The 16,766-nt window shown below is 44.4% G+C and overlaps 1 protein-coding gene across 3 annotated transcripts in view; it reads left to right on the top strand.

Annotated features, from left to right (window-relative positions):
- TDRD12 (tudor domain containing 12) overlaps window positions 1–16,766 on the top strand; it is a 134,221-nt gene that overhangs the window by 81,859 nt on the left and 35,596 nt on the right. For all 3 annotated transcript variants that reach the window (XM_066349172.1, XM_066349173.1, XM_066349174.1), the window contains 6 exons: window positions 1,963–2,060; window positions 3,044–3,120; window positions 7,181–7,261; window positions 9,622–9,682; window positions 10,814–10,921; window positions 15,148–15,333. In XM_066349172.1, coding sequence (XP_066205269.1) covers window positions 1,963–2,060; window positions 3,044–3,120; window positions 7,181–7,261; window positions 9,622–9,682; window positions 10,814–10,921; window positions 15,148–15,333 — 611 coding nt within the window. The remainder of the gene's footprint in view (window positions 1–1,962; window positions 2,061–3,043; window positions 3,121–7,180; window positions 7,262–9,621; window positions 9,683–10,813; window positions 10,922–15,147; window positions 15,334–16,766) is intronic.

The raw sequence follows: 16,766 nt of genomic DNA, 5'->3' as shown, positions 1-16,766 counted from the left end.
AGCATCCAGGAGAGCAAGTCACAGTACATGACATTTTTGTGATCTAGCTTTAGAAGTCACTTAATGCCACTTCCATGTTGTTTTTCAAGTCCACACAGGCTTGTGGGAAAGAAATATAGGGTCCATTGCTCAATTGGAGAAGTGTCAGAGTCACACTGTAAGAAGAGCATGTGTGTTGGGAGACATGTGGCTCTCTTTGGAAAGTAGAGAATGCCAAGTTAGTACAATAAATTACATTTACTCCTTAGTAAGCCAGTAAAGGAAATTAAAAAAAAAAAAGACTTTATATATTGATTTTACAGAGAGGGGAGACACAGGAGGGGGAATAAGAATTATCAACTCATAATTGCTTCACTTTAGTTGTTCATTACTTGCTTGTTTTATGTGCCTTGACTGGGCAAGCCCAGGGTTTCAAAACAGTGACCTCAGCATTCCCGGTTGATGCTCTCTATCCACTGCATGACCACAGGCCAGGCCAGTAAAGTAATTTAAAAAATTTTTTTTTATTATTTTATGGAGAGGAGAGGAGATAGACTCCCACAAGTAACTTGACTTGGATCCACCTGGAAACCCCTTCCCCCCACCATCTTGGGCCGATGCTTTAATCAACTGAGCTATTTTTAGCACCTGAGGCTGATGCCCTGGGAGCAACTGAGCCATCCTTAGTGCCCAGGGCTGATGCTCAAACCAATCGAGCCACTGGCTGCAGGAGGGGAAGAGAGGGGGTGGGGGAAAAGCAGATGGGTGCTTCTCTTGTGTGCCCTGATCCAGAATTGAACCTGGGATGTCTATACACTGGCTGATGCTGTATTCACTGAGCCAACCAGCCAGAGCTGGATTTTTTTTAAAGATTTTATTGATTTTAGAGAGAGGTGAGAGAGAGAAGGGTTGAGGTGGAGCAGGAAGAATCAACTGGCAGCAGTTGCATTTCATATGTGCCTTGACCAGGTAAGCCTGGGATTTTGAACCAGCAACCTCAGCACTCCAGCTGTATGCTTTATCCACTATACCACAGGTCAGGCCAGTAAAGGAAAAAAAATTTTTTTTGTATTTTTCTGAAGTGAAAAGCTGGGAGGCAGAGAGACAGACTCCCACATGCGCCTGACCGGAATCCACCTGGCATGCCCACCAGGGGGCGATGCTCTGCACCTGGGGCATTGCTCCATTGCAACCAGAGCCATTCTAGCGCCTGAGGTGAAGGCCATGGAGCCATCCTCAGCGCCCGGGCCAACTTCGCTCCCATGGAGCTTTGACCATGGGAGGGGAAGAGAGAGAGAAAGAAAGAAGAAGCAGATGAGTGCTTCTCCTTTGTGCCCTGGCCAGGAATCAAACCTGGGACTTCCACATGCTGGGCCAACACTCTACTGCTGAACTACTGGCCAGGGCCCAGTAAAGGAATTTTCAAACTTTTTTCTTTTTTTTGAGAGAGACAGAGGAACAGATAGGGACAGACAGGAAAGGAGAGAGATGAGAAACATCCATTCTTTGTTGCAGCACCGCAGTTGTTTACTGATTGCTTTCTCATATGTGCCTTGACCTGGGGGGCTACAGCAGAGTGAGTGACCCCTTGCTCAAGCCAGTGACCTTAGGCTCAAGCCAGCAACCTTGGGCTTCAAGCTAGTGATCTTTGGGCTCAAGCCAGTGACCATATGGTTATGTCTATGATCCCATGCTCAAGCTGGTGAGCCTGCACTCAAGCTGGTGACCTCGGGTTTCAAACCTGCATCCTCTGTGTGCCAGTCCAACGTTCTGTCCACTGCGCCACTGCTTGGTCAGGCTAAAGCATTTTTTAATAAGAATTGAATCAAGGTTTTAAAATTCTTTCAAGATTTAATATTAAACTGTGTTCCAAAATAATTTTATGTATTAAAATTTTATAATTTAAATTATAATTCTTTTTGTCCCATTTTCTGTTTATTAATAATGTTCTAATATAGCTTTTTTTATCACTTTATTTTTCAGATAAAACTATAGAATGTAAAATGGATTCCTTGCATCTTTCACCTGAAAAGATATCTGATAAGAAACAACAGTGTGTCTCTTTAAAAGATGAAAATAAGGTTGTATTTTTTTTTTTTTTTGTATTTTTCTGAAGCTGGAAACTGGGAGAGACAGTCAGACTCCCGCATGCGTCCGACCGGGATCCACCCGGCACGCCCACCAGGGGGCGACGCTCTGCCCACCAGGGGGCGATGCTCTGCCCCTCTGGGGCGTCGCTCTGTTGCGACCAGAGCCACTCTAGCGCTTGGGGCAGAAGCCAAGGAGCCATCCCCATTGCCCGGGCCATCTTTGCTCCAATGGAGCCTCAGCTGCGGGAGGGGAAGAGAGAGACAGAGAGGAAGGAGGGGGGGGGTGGATAAGCAGATGGGTGCCTCTCCTGTGTGCCCTGGCCGGGAATCGAACCCGGGACTTCTGCACGCCAGGCCGATGCTCTACCACTGAGCCAACCGGCCAGGGCCGAAAATAAGGTTGTATTTTTAAATGTTTATTAAATATATAGTTCATATAATACTAATTTTATAATATTCTCTTTTAAAATCTAGGAATCAAAAATATGTTTTCTGTTAAAAAATCCTTGGCTATGATAGTTACATTTGAAAAATTAGTTTGCATGTTTGCTTTATTTCAAAAGAACAAGGACTCCAGCTACCGCCTTGTTCTTGGCCTAGTAGCCTCTCTACAAAATCGGGTATTTTCCTCATTTTAACAACGTTGTGAAAATCTGGAATTATGGGACACAGTTAAGTTCATGACTAACCTGTCCTTCCAGTTCCTTTGTCAAGACAGGTGTTTTGTTAACAATTTCATAGTGATGTCATTTACAGGACATTTTAAATACTGAAATGCCAGCTCCCTACCATATGGACACTTCCAGCTAGTGTTGATAGCAATGGTGTAATCAGTTCCTTGTCCATATCTTTGTTGCCTGAAAATAATCTGGGACGGTTGTTGATGAGAATAATTCCCATGGAATTTTGATTCATCAGGAATATATATTTTGCTAGCATACATATTCTTTCTGGTTTTGTTTTGTTTTTTACAGTGTGATGAATCTTCATTGTGCTGGCCAACAAAAAGAGGCATAACCATATATGCTGATCCAGATATACCAGCAACCAGGTATGACTTAAAAATTTAGGCCTGTGGTGCCACAGTAGATAAATCCTCGACCTGAATTCTGAGGTTGCCGGTTTGAAGCCCTGGGCTTACTCAGTCAAGCCACATACAAGAAGCAATCAATAAACAACTAAAATGAAGCAACTCTTAAGTTGATTCTTCTATTTGCTTTGCTCCTCTCTCTCCTCTCTCTGTAAAATCAATAAAATCTTTTTTTAAAAAAGAAAATTTAGTATAATCAATTGGAGACTTAATTGTAATATTGTCTTATACAGTATAGTATATAAAGTTGATGATAGAAAAGTATTCAATTTCAAAATAAGACTGGTCCTGGAAATTTTGATTAAGCATATATTAATAAAGATGTTGTGCTAACTAGTTAGCAACACAGTTGACCAGAAACTGGCAGTGGGTCGTCTCCTGTTACCTTGTCAGATGACATTGTTTCTGTAAGGTAGGTCTAACGAAGCTGTCATATAAAGGATGGACAGTTATGAGCCAGATGGCAATACTAGTTGGTGGAAAGCAGAGGATGGTTTGTTATTTTTTTGAGGATGGGTATCGGAGACTTTTGACAGTCACCCTGTCCTCATTAACATACATATCACTGATGTTAATGAAGTCACAGAAAGGATATACAGTAGTATTATACCACCTCATGGATAGTATAAGATCTGAAAATAGTATGCTATTTCTTTCCTTTTGGACTTGATGTTAGCGTTGTTATGTTTTATTTATACATTTTTTATAGATACTAGAATCTATAGTCATTTGTATTTAAACAGTTATCTTTTAGAGAGATTTAAATAAATATAGAAGGCCCTGGCCGGTTGGCTCAGCGGTAGAGCGTCGGCCTAGCGTGCGGAGGACCCGGGTTCGATTCCCGGCCAGGGCACACAGGAGAAGCGCCCATTTGCTTCTCCACCCCTCCGCCGCGCTTTCCTCTCTGTCTCTCTCTTCCCCTCCCGCAGCCAAGGCTCCATTGGAGCAAAGATGGCCCGGGCGCTGGGGATGGCTCCTTGGCCTCTGCCCCAGGCGCTAGAGTGGCTCTGGTCGCAATATGGCGACGCCCAGGATGGGCAGAGCATCGCCCCCTGGTGGGCAGAGCGTCGCCCCATGGTGGGCGTGCCGGGTGGATCCCGGTCGGGCGCATGCGGGAGTCTGTCTGACTGTCTCTCCCTGTTTCCAGATTCAGAAAAATGAAAAAAAAAAAAAAAAAAAAAAAAAATAAATAAATATAGATCCAGATTGTTATCTGGTTATCTTCCTTCTACCTGAAGGACTTTCTTTATTATTTCTTTTATTGTGGGTCTGCTGGTGATGAATTTTTTTAGCTTTAGTATTTTGTTATTTTTGAAAAAAATGAATTTACTAGGTAGATAGTTCTAGGTTGACAATCCTTTTCTCATATATATATTTATATATTTACTTACTTATTTTTGAATTTTTTATTTACTGATTTTACAGAGAGAGGAAGGGGGGAGCAAGAATTATCAGCTCATAGTTGTTTCACTTTAGTTGTTCATTGATTGCTTGCTGTATGTGCCTTGATAGGGCAAGCCTGGGTTTCGAGCTGGCAACCTCACTGTACCACCACAAGCCAGGCCTTTTTTTCTATATTTTAAAGATGCTGCTGCTCATTCCATTTCCTTGCATTGTTCCCAATGTGAAATATATTGTCATCTTTTTCCTCTGACTGCTTTAGGATCTTCTCTTTATTACTAGTTTGAGCAATTTATTATATGCCTTGGTGTCATTTCTCTTATGTTTTTTGTGCTTGGGGTTCATCAACATTCTTCATTTGCAGGTTTCTGTTTTTCATCAAATATGGGGAATATTCAGAAGCTATTCTACAATATTTTCTCTGCACTCGTCTCTTTCTCCTCTCCTCTTGAGACTGATGAGAGAAATGTCAGACCTTTGATACTGCCCAAAAGGTCCCTGAGGCTCTATTTATTTTTTCAACCTTTTTTCCTCTTGCTCTTCCTCAGATTAATAGTTCTACTTAGCTATTCTGAACTTAATTGACTTCTTTTGTCATCTTCATTCTGCTATTGAGCCTATCCGGTGAATTTTTTATGTTATGTATTACTGTTTTTAGTTCTAATTTTTTTTTTTTTTTGTATTTTTCCAAAGCTGGAAACAGGGAGGCAGTCAGACAGACTTCTGCATGCGCCCAACCGGGATCTACCCGGCATGCCCACCAGGGGGCGATGCTCTGCCCATCTGGGGCGTCGCTCTGCCGCAATCAGAGCCATTCTAGCGCCTGAGGCAGAGGCCACAAAGCCATCCTCAGCGCCTGGGCCAACTTTTCTCCAGTGGAGCCTTGGCTGTGGGAGGGGAAGAGAGAGACAGAGAGGAAGGAGAAGGGGAGGGGTGGAGAAGCAGATGGGCGCCTCTCCTGTGTGCCCTGGCCAGGAATCGAACCCGGGACTCCTACACGCCAGGCCGACTCTCTACCAATGAGCCATCCGGCCAGGGCCTAAAATTTTTATTTTTTAATAGCTTGTATTTGTTTGCTGAGAACATTTATTGTTCCGTTCAAGAGTGTTCACCTTTCCTTTTCTTATATAGCATAGTTATAATCACTGCTTGATCCACTTCTGAGCAACCTTTGGGTTACCATCTGTTGATTATCTTTTCCCTTGACAATTGATCTAATTCTTATTGTTCTTTTTATGTTGAATAATTTTGGATTATATTCTAGAATTTGAGGCTCTGGTTTCTGTTAAAATCCTCTGCAGAATATTAATTTCATTGTTTTCCTTTTCATTTGTTTTAGCAGGAGGTCAGCAGCTCCCTTAGATTCAGACCTCAGTCCTTCTTTCTGTGGGTGGTGGTAGCGTTAGCTCCATTTCTAAGTCTTTGGTATGCTGCTTTGGGTCTGTTCTGGAGATACTTAACTTGGGGTGAGCTTGGGACATGATTAGGGTCATAAATAATAACAGGGGACCCTCCCTTCTCTTTGGCTCTCTCTCTTTCTGCAGGTTCTTTTTTTCACATTCACCATTTTCTAAATGCTCCTTCTCCCTGTACCTGTGGCCAGGTAGATAGTTTCTTTTGGAGGAAACTGCCATGTGGTTTTGTGTGATTGGGGCCATTTGTGGAGCAAAACAGCAATAAAAATAAGAGAGAAAAAGAGATGGAACTTGTCCTCACACAGTCTGTAGACCACATGGTCTGTTTCCAGTTCTGCTGGAGGGAAGGGAGGTTTCTCTCAGGGTTTTAGGTGCCGCCCTACTGTTGCCATTGCGTCAGGCAGCTCTGTAGTCGGAGTGGTCTGGGGCAGGACCATGAGAAAAAAGCTGCCAGTCAGCCAGGCTCCCCACACTCGGCTTGAGGGTTCCTCTTCCTGTTTCTCTGAGCTTTTTATGTCTATATCCTCTACACCAGTGGTCCCCAACCTTTTTTGGGCCACGGACTGGTTTAATGTCAGAGAATATTTTCACCGACCAGCCTTTAGGGTGGGACGGATAAATGTATCACATGACCGAGACAAGCGTCAAGAGTGAGTCTTAGACGGATGTAACAGAAGGAATCTGGTCATTTTTTAAAAATAAAACATCATTCAGACTTAAATATAAATAAAACGGAAATAATGTAAGTTATTTATTCTTTCTCTGTGGACCGATACCAAATGGCCCACGGACCGGTACCGGTCCGCAGCCTGGGGGTTAGGGACCACTGCTCTACAGAGTCCCAAGTCTTGGGCCATCCTCAGTTCAACACCAAGAGATAGAGGAAGGTAAAAACTCTCCACGAGCCTGGTGTTTTTCACGTTTTGACCTCTCGCCCCTATAGTTTTATACTTTATCCAGAGTTTCTCATCGTAATCAGTAGGGGAGAGGGGCTGTAGTGGGCTTACACCCTCCTGGCAAGCACCAGAACTGACAAAATGGTTTTAATTCTTACAGGGCTTAGCTTTGGTTCCCATATAAATTTACTTATCTAGATCAACTTATTCCTCAGTGATACTTTTTATATCTTCTCCCAGGAAATAAAGCTATTTTCAGAATTCGGGTAAATGGAATTAGAAATTTTAATAAATGTTTTTTAATTCTAGTGCATTATGTCAGAAGTCAAATGAAAAACCACTTAGGTTGGCTGAGAAGAAAGAATACAATGAGAAGAATGGCTGTGTAAAGTATGATTTTTTCCCTGGCCTAAATTTTTTATTGGAATAATTGTGATAAAATTGTAAACAAGAATTATTTACATATGATTTTATTATAAATTTCAAACCTGCATTCTCATTAAAAAAATACACATACAGTGTCTTTCTAAGACTTTAAAGTTAGTTTTTCGTTTACATTGGGTAGATTTGTCTGTTTAAAATTCTCTTCCACTGTAAGTAGACATTTTCTGCCTCCCCTTCCTGAGTCTCTTGGTGAAGTGAACAATTTTATGAAACAAATTTGATATAGTTGATATTTGGGGGCTGTTGATTGTATATGGGTTGGTGTTTGCTTTCTTTCCAGTTTTTAGGTATTACATAAGTTTATGACCTGCTTGCGAAACTGTTTAATATTTTGTAGTGTGGAACTTGGGAATTCTGATTTGTCCTGCCAGATTTACGAAGTATTTACTTACAAATTATTAACAATAGAGAGGCCCTGGTCAGTGGCTCAGTGGATAGAGCATCAGCCTGGCACATGGATGTCCCAGGTTTGATTCCCAGTCAGGGCACAGAAGAGGCTCCCCCTCCTCTCTCTCACCCTCTCACTTTCTCACTCTCTCTCTCACCCTCTCACCCCTTCCTTCCATACCAGCCTAAAAACACTTATATTTCAAGTACTGTGGCTGCTCTGAAGCTACCCCAAGTAACAGTTTAAGACAGTTCAGAAATGGGTATAGGTCATGCTGTTCACTGATTAGCTTGGGACTACTAGGGAGAGGGTATTGAGGGTGCAGTCATTTGGGCTCCCCAGCTTCTGAGGCCACACTGTGGCCCTGTAACATGCTCTCCACCAGCAGGAGCTCCTCATAGTGTTTCAAGGCCAGGAGCTCTGCAGGCTGCCATGGAGCCCACAGATCTGGAGTGGTACCTGAATTGCCATTCTCTTTTTTTATTTTTGTATTTTTCTGAAGCTGGAAACGGGGAGAGACAGACAGACTCCTGCATGCACCCGACATGCCCACCAGGGGCAATGCTCTGCCCACCAGGGGGCGATGCTCTGCCCCTCTGGGGCGTCGCTCTGCTGCAACCAGAACCACTCTAGCACCTGGGGCAGAGGCCAAGGAGCCATCCCCAGCGCCCGGGCCATCTTTGCTGCAATGGAGCCTTGGCTGCGGGAGGGGAAGAGAGAGACAGAGAGAAAGGAGGGGGGGCGGGGGTGGAGAAGCAAATGGGCGCTTCTCCTATGTGCCCTGGCCGGGAATTGAACCCGGGTCCCCTGCACGCCAGGCCGACGCTCTACCGCTGAGCCAACCGGCCAGGGCTGAATTGCCATTCTCTTCCCAGGGCATCTCTACACTCTGACAGCTGGAAGTTGTGGTGCTCAGTAGTTATTTTCCTTGGAACAAGAGACCTTGCATTATCCACCTACCTCATTTTTTTCTTTTGTTATACTGAAGTATTACTTAATAAATTAACTGTGGGATAACTCTAGTGCCTTATATTTTTGTATTAGAAAATTGTCTCATCTCCCATTTGGCTTAATGCCCTTTACTTAGAACCCACTGATTAGATTACAATTCTTGGTCGGCAAACTGCGACTCACGAGCCACATGTGGCTCTTTGGCCCCTTGAGTGGTGATTCTTCCACAAAATACTACTTGCAGGCGCTACCTCGATAAGAACTGTACCTACCTATTTAGTTTAACTTTAAAAAATTTGGCTCTCAAAAGAAATTTCAATCATTGTACTGTTGATACTTGGCTCTGTTGACTAATGAGTTTGCCGACCACTGGACTACATCAGTCCGCTGTGGGTCCCAGGGAGCTTGGATGTGCTTAAGATTAAACAGCAAAGAAGGAAGGATACAATGGATTCTTTAGAAACTTTTGATGACCTGATGATCATGCAGTCTTTCTCCTTGTTCAGAGCGAGTGGTCCTGGGATTGGCAGTACTATGTCTGTAGCCTGAGACCCAGACTGGGGGTGGAGGAAGCATGGGGACTGGCATGCGCACAGTGGCCTTCGTGTCACAGTGAACAAGGCAAAATCGAACAAGCAGTGATTTCGTAGCTCTGCCTTGGGAGGTATAGTTCACTTTACCTCTGTCAAGGAAGAATTAATAATTCAGCTGAAGAAGTAGACACTCCTCGCCTGACCTGTGGTGGCACAGTGGATAAAGTGTCGACCTGGAATGCTGAGGTCGCTGGTTCAAAACCCTGGGCTTGCCTGGTCAGGGCACATATGGGAAACAACTGAGAGTTCATCTTTCCTCTTCTTCCCTCACCCCTGCCTTTCTCTATCTCCTCTTTCTAAAATCAGTTAGCAAAGTCTTAAAAAAAATAGATACCTTTTTTTTTCTTTAAATTGTCCTTTTTCCTATTTTACAGATTGTTACAGTTTTTAAATCCTGATCCTTTGAAAGCTGATGGACTCTCTGACCTGCAGCAGGTATTAGAACCCCTAAAAGAAAGTAAAAAAAATAAAACTGTTTACTTTTTAAATCCTTCTTCTTCCTCCCTCAAAACTTGAGATTAGAAGAGAAACCCCATCAATTGGAGACTTTACCTGAAGAGATACTTTTAAAAATTGTCTAGGCCCTGGCCGGTTGGCTTAGCGGTAGAGCTTTGGCCAGGTGCATGTAAGTCCCAGGCTCGATTCCCGGCCAGGGCCCACAGGAGAAGTGCCCATCTGCTTCTCCACCCCTCCCCCTCTCCTTCCTCTCTGTCTCTCTTCCCCTCCCACAGCCAAGGCTCTATTGGAGCAGAGTTGGCCCAGGCACTGAGGATGGCTCCATGGCCTCCACCTCAGGCGCTAGAACAGCGGCTCTGGTTGCAACGGAGCAGTGGCCCCTGGTGGGCATGCCAGGTGGATCCTGGTCAGGCACATGTGGGAGTCTATCTCTCTGCCTCCCTGCTTCTCACTCAGAAAAAAATAAAAATAAAGAAATTGTTCTTTGGCGGGGGGGGGGGGGTAATGGGGTAATAGATGATCTTCCTTTCATTTTGGTAGTTCCTGTGTTTTTTTTTTTTTTTTTTTTTTTTTTTTTTTTTTTCATTTTTCTGAAGCTGGAAACAGGGAGAGACAGTCAGACAGACTCCCGCATGCGCCCGACCGGGATCCACCCGGCACGCCCACCATGGGGCGACGCTCTGCCCACCAGGGGGCGATGCTCTGCCCCTCCAGGGCTTCGCCATGTTGCGACCAGAGCCACTCTAGTGCCTGAGGCAGAGGCCACAGAGCCATCCCCAGCGCCCGGGCCATCCTTGCTCCAATGGAGCCCCAGCTGCGGGAGGGGAAGAGAGAGACAGAGAGGAAAGCGCGGCAGAGGGGTGGAGAAGCAAATGGGCGCTTCTCCTGTGTGCCCTGGCTGGGAATCAAACCCGGGTCCTCCACACGCTAGGCCGATGCTCTACCGCTGAGCCAACCAGCCAGGGCCCTGTGGTTTTTTTAATAAACATGTACACGTATGTTTTTATATTGAAATCCAACTCTTGTGTCGTCTTAATTTCCATATAGTTCTCCATGCTCTGTGCTAACACCACAGGGCAGAGCTGTGTAACTGATGCGTGTGTTCTCCAGTTGCAGAAGTTGAGGCTGGGCACCCAGCTGCCTCCTGCAGTGCTGCGGAACAAGATCGAGCCTTGCTTATCCATTGACACGGCACCGCTCTCGGCAGACCTGAGAAAGGTAAACTCGAGAAGGAGTCCTGACCTGCCTGAATGTGGAAGGATTTTAAATAAACATTTCTACTAAGGTTGCATTTGTATTTATATAATGTCTTTGCTTTTGAAATTCTCTTTAAAGCTTTTGTTACTAATTTCTTATTTATTCTTAAGTCCAGGTTAACTTCTCACAAGTGAATAATTCTTTTGTGGAGAAACCATTGTGTAACTGTAAGTGCTTCTCAAAAATAAGTTTTCAAATGTTCCTGTGCAGAGGGGCTTGAAGGAACAGTGAGTTGCCAGGGCGATTGTGATAAACTTGTTAGAATTCTTTTCAAAATTGCTTTATGGACCTGTTTCACTTAGTAAATTGATCATACATGTTTATCTACTTCCTTTATTTCCTTTTTAAATCCCTCTTCTTCCTCCCTCAAAACTTGAGATTAGAAGAGAAACCCCATCAATTGGAGACTTTACCTGAAGAGTTACTTTTAAAAATTGTCTAGGCCCTGGCCGGTTGGCTTAGCGGTAGAGCTTTGGCCGGGTGTGTGTAAGTCCCGGTTCGATTCCTGGCCTTGAACAAAAAGAAGTTAAAATTTTTTTTAAAAGATAAAGCCACACACACATGCACACACAAGGGTGAATAGAATGAGAGTGTAGTCTTTAGTGGACAAGAGCTGCACATAGGGGAACAGGCAGCAGAGTGTGGCTGACATACCCGAGGGAGGAGTGAGCTGAGTGGGGTCATGGGTGTCCCTCCCCTATTTCCTGAACATCCACATCCAGTTTCTCAGGAAGGAGATTGGAGGCTCTTTTTGGAGAAACTGAATAACCCTGGAGAATGACCTTTAGGTGATGCTATTTGGAATTCTCCCAGTAAAAATGTCTGCTTAGCCTGACCAGGCAGTGGCGCAGTGGATAGAGCATTGGACTGGGATGTGGAGGACCCAGGTTCGAGACCCCGAGGTCGTCAGCTTGAACGCGGGCTCATCTGGCTTGAGCAACCCTCCCCCCCACACACAAAAAACCAGGTTGGACCCAAGGTCGCTGGCTCGAGCAAGGGGTAACTGGGTCTGCTGAAGGCCCACGGTCAAGGCACATATGAGAAAACAATCAATGAACAACTAAGATATCGCAACGAAAAACTGATGATTGATGCTTCTCATCTCTCTTCATTCCTGTCTGTCCCTGTCTATCCCTCTCTCTGATTCTCTCTCCCTGTAAAAAAAAAAAAATGTCTGCTTGCTGCCCTGTCTCCCTGTAGTGATGTGACTGTCACATGGTGCTGAGCTGTACCCTGCCCATAGGTCATCTGGTCAGTTTTCAGTGTCCTCTACAATGTGAACAGAACATCAGGAATGATTAGGGATTTGAGGAAAGCCCTCACTCAAGAAAAAAGAAACAACTGAAACAAACTCTGAAGTAAACAATGTAGAGAGTAGAAGAAAACATTAGAAAATAAATGTCCTCAGACTGACTAGGCGGTGGCGCAGTGGATAGAGCGTCAGACTGGGATGCAGAGGACCCAGGTTCGAGACCCCAAGGTCGCCAGCTTGAGCGCGGGCTCATCTGGTTTGAGCAAAAGCCCACTAGCTTGAGCCCACTGTCGCTGGCTCCAGCAAGGGGTCACTTGGTCTGCTGAAGGCCCGCGGTCAAGGCACATATGAGAAAGCAATCAATGAACAACTAAGGTGTTGCAATGCGCAATGAAAAACTAATGATCGATGCTTCTCATCTCTCTCCGTTCCTGTCTGTCTATCCCTATCTATCCCTCTCTCTGACTCACTCTGTCTCTGTAAAAAATAAATAAATAAATAAAATTTAAAATAAATAAATGTCCTCAGAAGATACATATTGTACGTATTTAACAATAACTGGGCACTGTTGAAAAGGAGCAGATAATAAAAAAAGGTTCTTGGAAATTCAAAATGTTCTAGAAATAAAAATAAATAGTTGATGTGACAGGCACAATAGAAGCTAACTATTAGAAAATAGAACAAAAAGATCGAGCTGGAAATAGGGAGGAAAAGAGAAACTGACAGTTTGAAGTCCAGTATCTGAAATGGGATTTCTAGAAAGAAAGGAAGAGGCAGAAAATTCTGAGAAGAGAAACACATGAATGATTTCTAGATTTAATGGATATGACTCACAAATTAAGGGACTTTACCTATCGCAGGCCCAGCACAACTGAGGAACAAGACAGTAGACATGTTCTGAAGCATCTAAACTAGAAGGATGCAGGAAGCATGAAAGATTCCAGAGAGAAGAAACTGGTCCCACATGCAAGGCTTCAGGCTTCACAGTAACACCAGAGGAGCATGATTCCAAAATTCTAATAGACGTTATTTTGCCGAACTGGTGGTGCAGTGGATAGGATGTCAACCTTGAACACTGAGGTCCCCAGTTGTTTATTTATTTATTTATTTTTTTACAGAGACAGAGAGAGAGAGAGAGGGATAGACAGACAGGAACAGAGAGAGATGAGAAGCATCAATCATCAGCCTTTCGTTGCGACACCTTAGTTGTTCATTGATTGCTCTCTCATATGTGCCTCGACCGTGGGCCTTCAGCAGACTGAGTAACCCTTTGGGCAAGCCAGCGACCTTGGGTCCAAGCTGGTGAGCTTTACTCAAACCAGATGAGCCCGTGCTCAAGCTGGAGACCTTGGGGTCTCGAACCTGGGTCCTCTGCATCCCAGTCCGACGCTCTATCCACTGCGCCACCGCCTGCCTGGTCAGGCGATGTCCCCAGTTTAAAACACTGAGGTTGCCGGCTTGGGTTGGCTTGTGGGCTTGAGTGTGGGGTTGCTGGCTTGAGGAAGGGGTCACTGGGTTGGCTTGAGTCTCCTGGACAAGGCATGTATGAGAAGCAATCAGTGAACAACTAATGTGACGCAACTACAAGTTGAGGCTTCTAATCTCTTCCTTCTCTCTCTTTCTCCCCCACTCCCACCTCACTCTCAAAAAAAAAGTTTTTTCTAACCTAGAGGTCTATAGGTCCATATCTAAACTATCAACAAAGTATGAGGATAGAATGAAGACATTTTCAGATTACAGAGTCTCAGATTTACTTTCTCTGTACCTTGTCAAGAAGCTACTGAACAAAAGGGGAGTAGGGGGGAGATATAAGAGGGTCTAGAGAAGATAGACCAGTGGTAGTCAACCTGGTCCCTACCACCCACTAGTGGGCGTTCCAGCTTTCATGGTGGGTGGTAGCGGAGCAACCAAAGTATAAATGAAAAGATTTAACTATAGTAAGTTGTTTTATAAAGATTTATTCTGCCAAACTTAGAGAAAATTCGACATAAAGTACTTGGTAAGTAATTATTATTATATGCTTTAACTTGCTGTAACTCTGTTTTATAAAATTTATAAAGTAAAGTTACTTCCCTACTTTATAAATCATCATTACTGTGGAACCGGTGGGCGGTTAGAAAATTTTACTACTAACAGATAAAAAAGAGGGCGGTAGGTATAAAACGGTTGACTACCCCTGGGTTAGACGGTGATGGAAGGAGACTCGACTTGGGGTGGTGAACACAATACAATATACAGATGATGTATTAAAGAATTATATACCTGACACTTACATAATTCTATCAATGCACCCCAATAAATTCAATAAAAATTTTTTTAGAAGAAGCTACTGAAATACATTCTTCACCAACACAAGAAAGTAGACAAGCAAGAAGACAGCATGAGTTGCATACAAAAGGGTGATGGTGCAGGGAGATCATAGGATGACAGCTGCATACCAGGTGCAGAGTGGAGTCAGGCCTGACAGCAGTGGGGGTTCAGGCCTGGGGAGGAGGACCTCATGAAGATGATGGTGCTGATGAGGTCAGTTCTTTGGAAAATAGTATCAATGTGGCTGGAGAACTTGGAACATGTGGGAAGTTTTAGTAACAGTAAGATAGAAAATAAGCAAATAAAGGCATGTTATAAAGCTTTACAAGTGAAGCTGGTGCACCGGCCAATATTGAGAGGGAGAAGCAGCCTCGTCTTTGCTCCAGTGAGCTTTCAGCGCCTGGCTGGTCAGTGGACCACCTGATGGATCCTTTTATTTGGAGCCTAGAACACCAAGAATCTTCTAGCAGGAGTTGGGTGCTCGAAAAGATTCAGTGGGGCTTACAAAGTTGGGTCTTGGGAAATACCAGACTGAACAATGTATATTTGGGGGTAAATGTGCAATGAGATGGAGTTTTATTAGTTTACTTTATTGTGGTTTTTGGTTGTTGTTGATGTTTTGTAGGCTCTTCAAAGGAATAAGTTTCTGGGACCCAGCCACACTGAATCTTACTCTTGGCCTCCTATAGCACGTGGCTGTGATGTGGTTGTCATATCTCAGTGTGGAAATGACCCTTTGTTGTACCTTCCACCAGTTCTCACAATTTTGCAAACAGTGGGCTGCTACAAGTCATTACCAAGTAGAAACGGAGTAAGTTGAAGACAATTTTCTTTCACAACAAAATGGATTAAATATTTTTTTAAAATTTTACACCTAAATTTTGGTAAAATGTAGGTTACATCATTCATTTGGTGTTAAAACTGGCAGACAGAAACTATCTTATGAGAAACTTTGATCATAGTCATCTGTTTTCTCACATTTTGTGTGTGACAGAGTCAGAGAGAGGGACAGACAGGAAGGGAGAGAGATGAGAAGCATCAATTCTTCGTTGCAGCACCTTAGTTGGCTTCTCATATGTGCCCTTGACCGGGTGACTATAGCAGACTGAGTGACCCCTTGCTCGAACTAGTGACCTTGGGCTCAAGCTGGCGACCTCGGGGTCTCGAACCTGGGTCCTCGGCATCCCAGTCCGATGCTCTGTCCACTGCACCACCGCCTGGTGAGGCTGTTCTCTCACATTGGTTCTCACTTTTGACCCCCAGGTGTGGGTCAGCTGTTGAGTCAAAGTCCTGGCTTTTTTTTTTTTTTTAATTTTTTAAAATTTTATTTATTTACTTATTTATTTATGTATTTTTTACAGAGACAGTGAGTCAGAGAGAGGGATAGACAGGGACAGACAGACAGGAACGGAGAGAGATGAGAAGCATCAGTCTTTAGTTTTTCATTGTGCGTTGCGACACCTTAGTTGTTCATTGATTGCTTTCTCATATGTGCCTTGACCGTGGGCCTTCAGCAGACCGAGTAACCCCTTGCTGGAGCCAGTGACCTTGGGTTCAAGCTGATGGGCTTTTGCTCAAACCAGATGAACCCGCGCTCAAGCTAGCGGCCTCGGGGTCTCGAACCTGGGTCCTCTGCATCCAGTCCGACGCTCTATCCACTGCGCCACCGCCTGGTCAGGCGAGAGTCCTGGCTTTTAGAGATAAATAATATAGTTTACAAAAAGTATTTCACTGGCCCTGGCCGGTTGGCTCAGCGGTAGAGCATCAGCCTGGCGTGCAGGAGTCCCGGGTTGGATTCACGGCCAGGGCACACAGGAGAAGTGCCCATCTGCTTCTCCACCCCTCCCCCTCTCCTTCCTCTCTGTCTCTCTCTTCCCCTCCCGCAGCCGAGGCTGCATTGGAGCAAAGATGGCCCGGGCGCTGGGGATGGCTCTGTGGCCTCTGCCTCAGGCACTAGAATGGCTCTGGATGCAACAGAGTGACGCCCCAGATGGGCAGAACATCGCCCCCTGGTGGGCATGCCGGGTGGATCCCGGTCGGGCGCATGCGGGAGTCTGCCTCCCCGTTTCCAGCTTTGGAAAAATGAAAAAAAAAAAAAAAAAAAGTATTTCACTGGTTTAATTTATCTAATTGTTATGGCACCCCTTGAGAGGTCAGGCCATGTATTCTTTTCACCAGATGAAAAAATTCTACTCTTGAAAAGTTACTGGTATAAATTCTTAACAGCTGAGAATTGTGACAAGA

The sequence above is a fragment of the Saccopteryx leptura genome, chromosome 9 (assembly GCF_036850995.1).
Source record: "Saccopteryx leptura isolate mSacLep1 chromosome 9, mSacLep1_pri_phased_curated, whole genome shotgun sequence".
NCBI lineage: Eukaryota > Metazoa > Chordata > Mammalia > Chiroptera > Emballonuridae > Saccopteryx > Saccopteryx leptura.
Note: the sequence above shows the minus strand (reverse complement) of the source record. Positions and strands in the feature narration are given on the sequence as shown.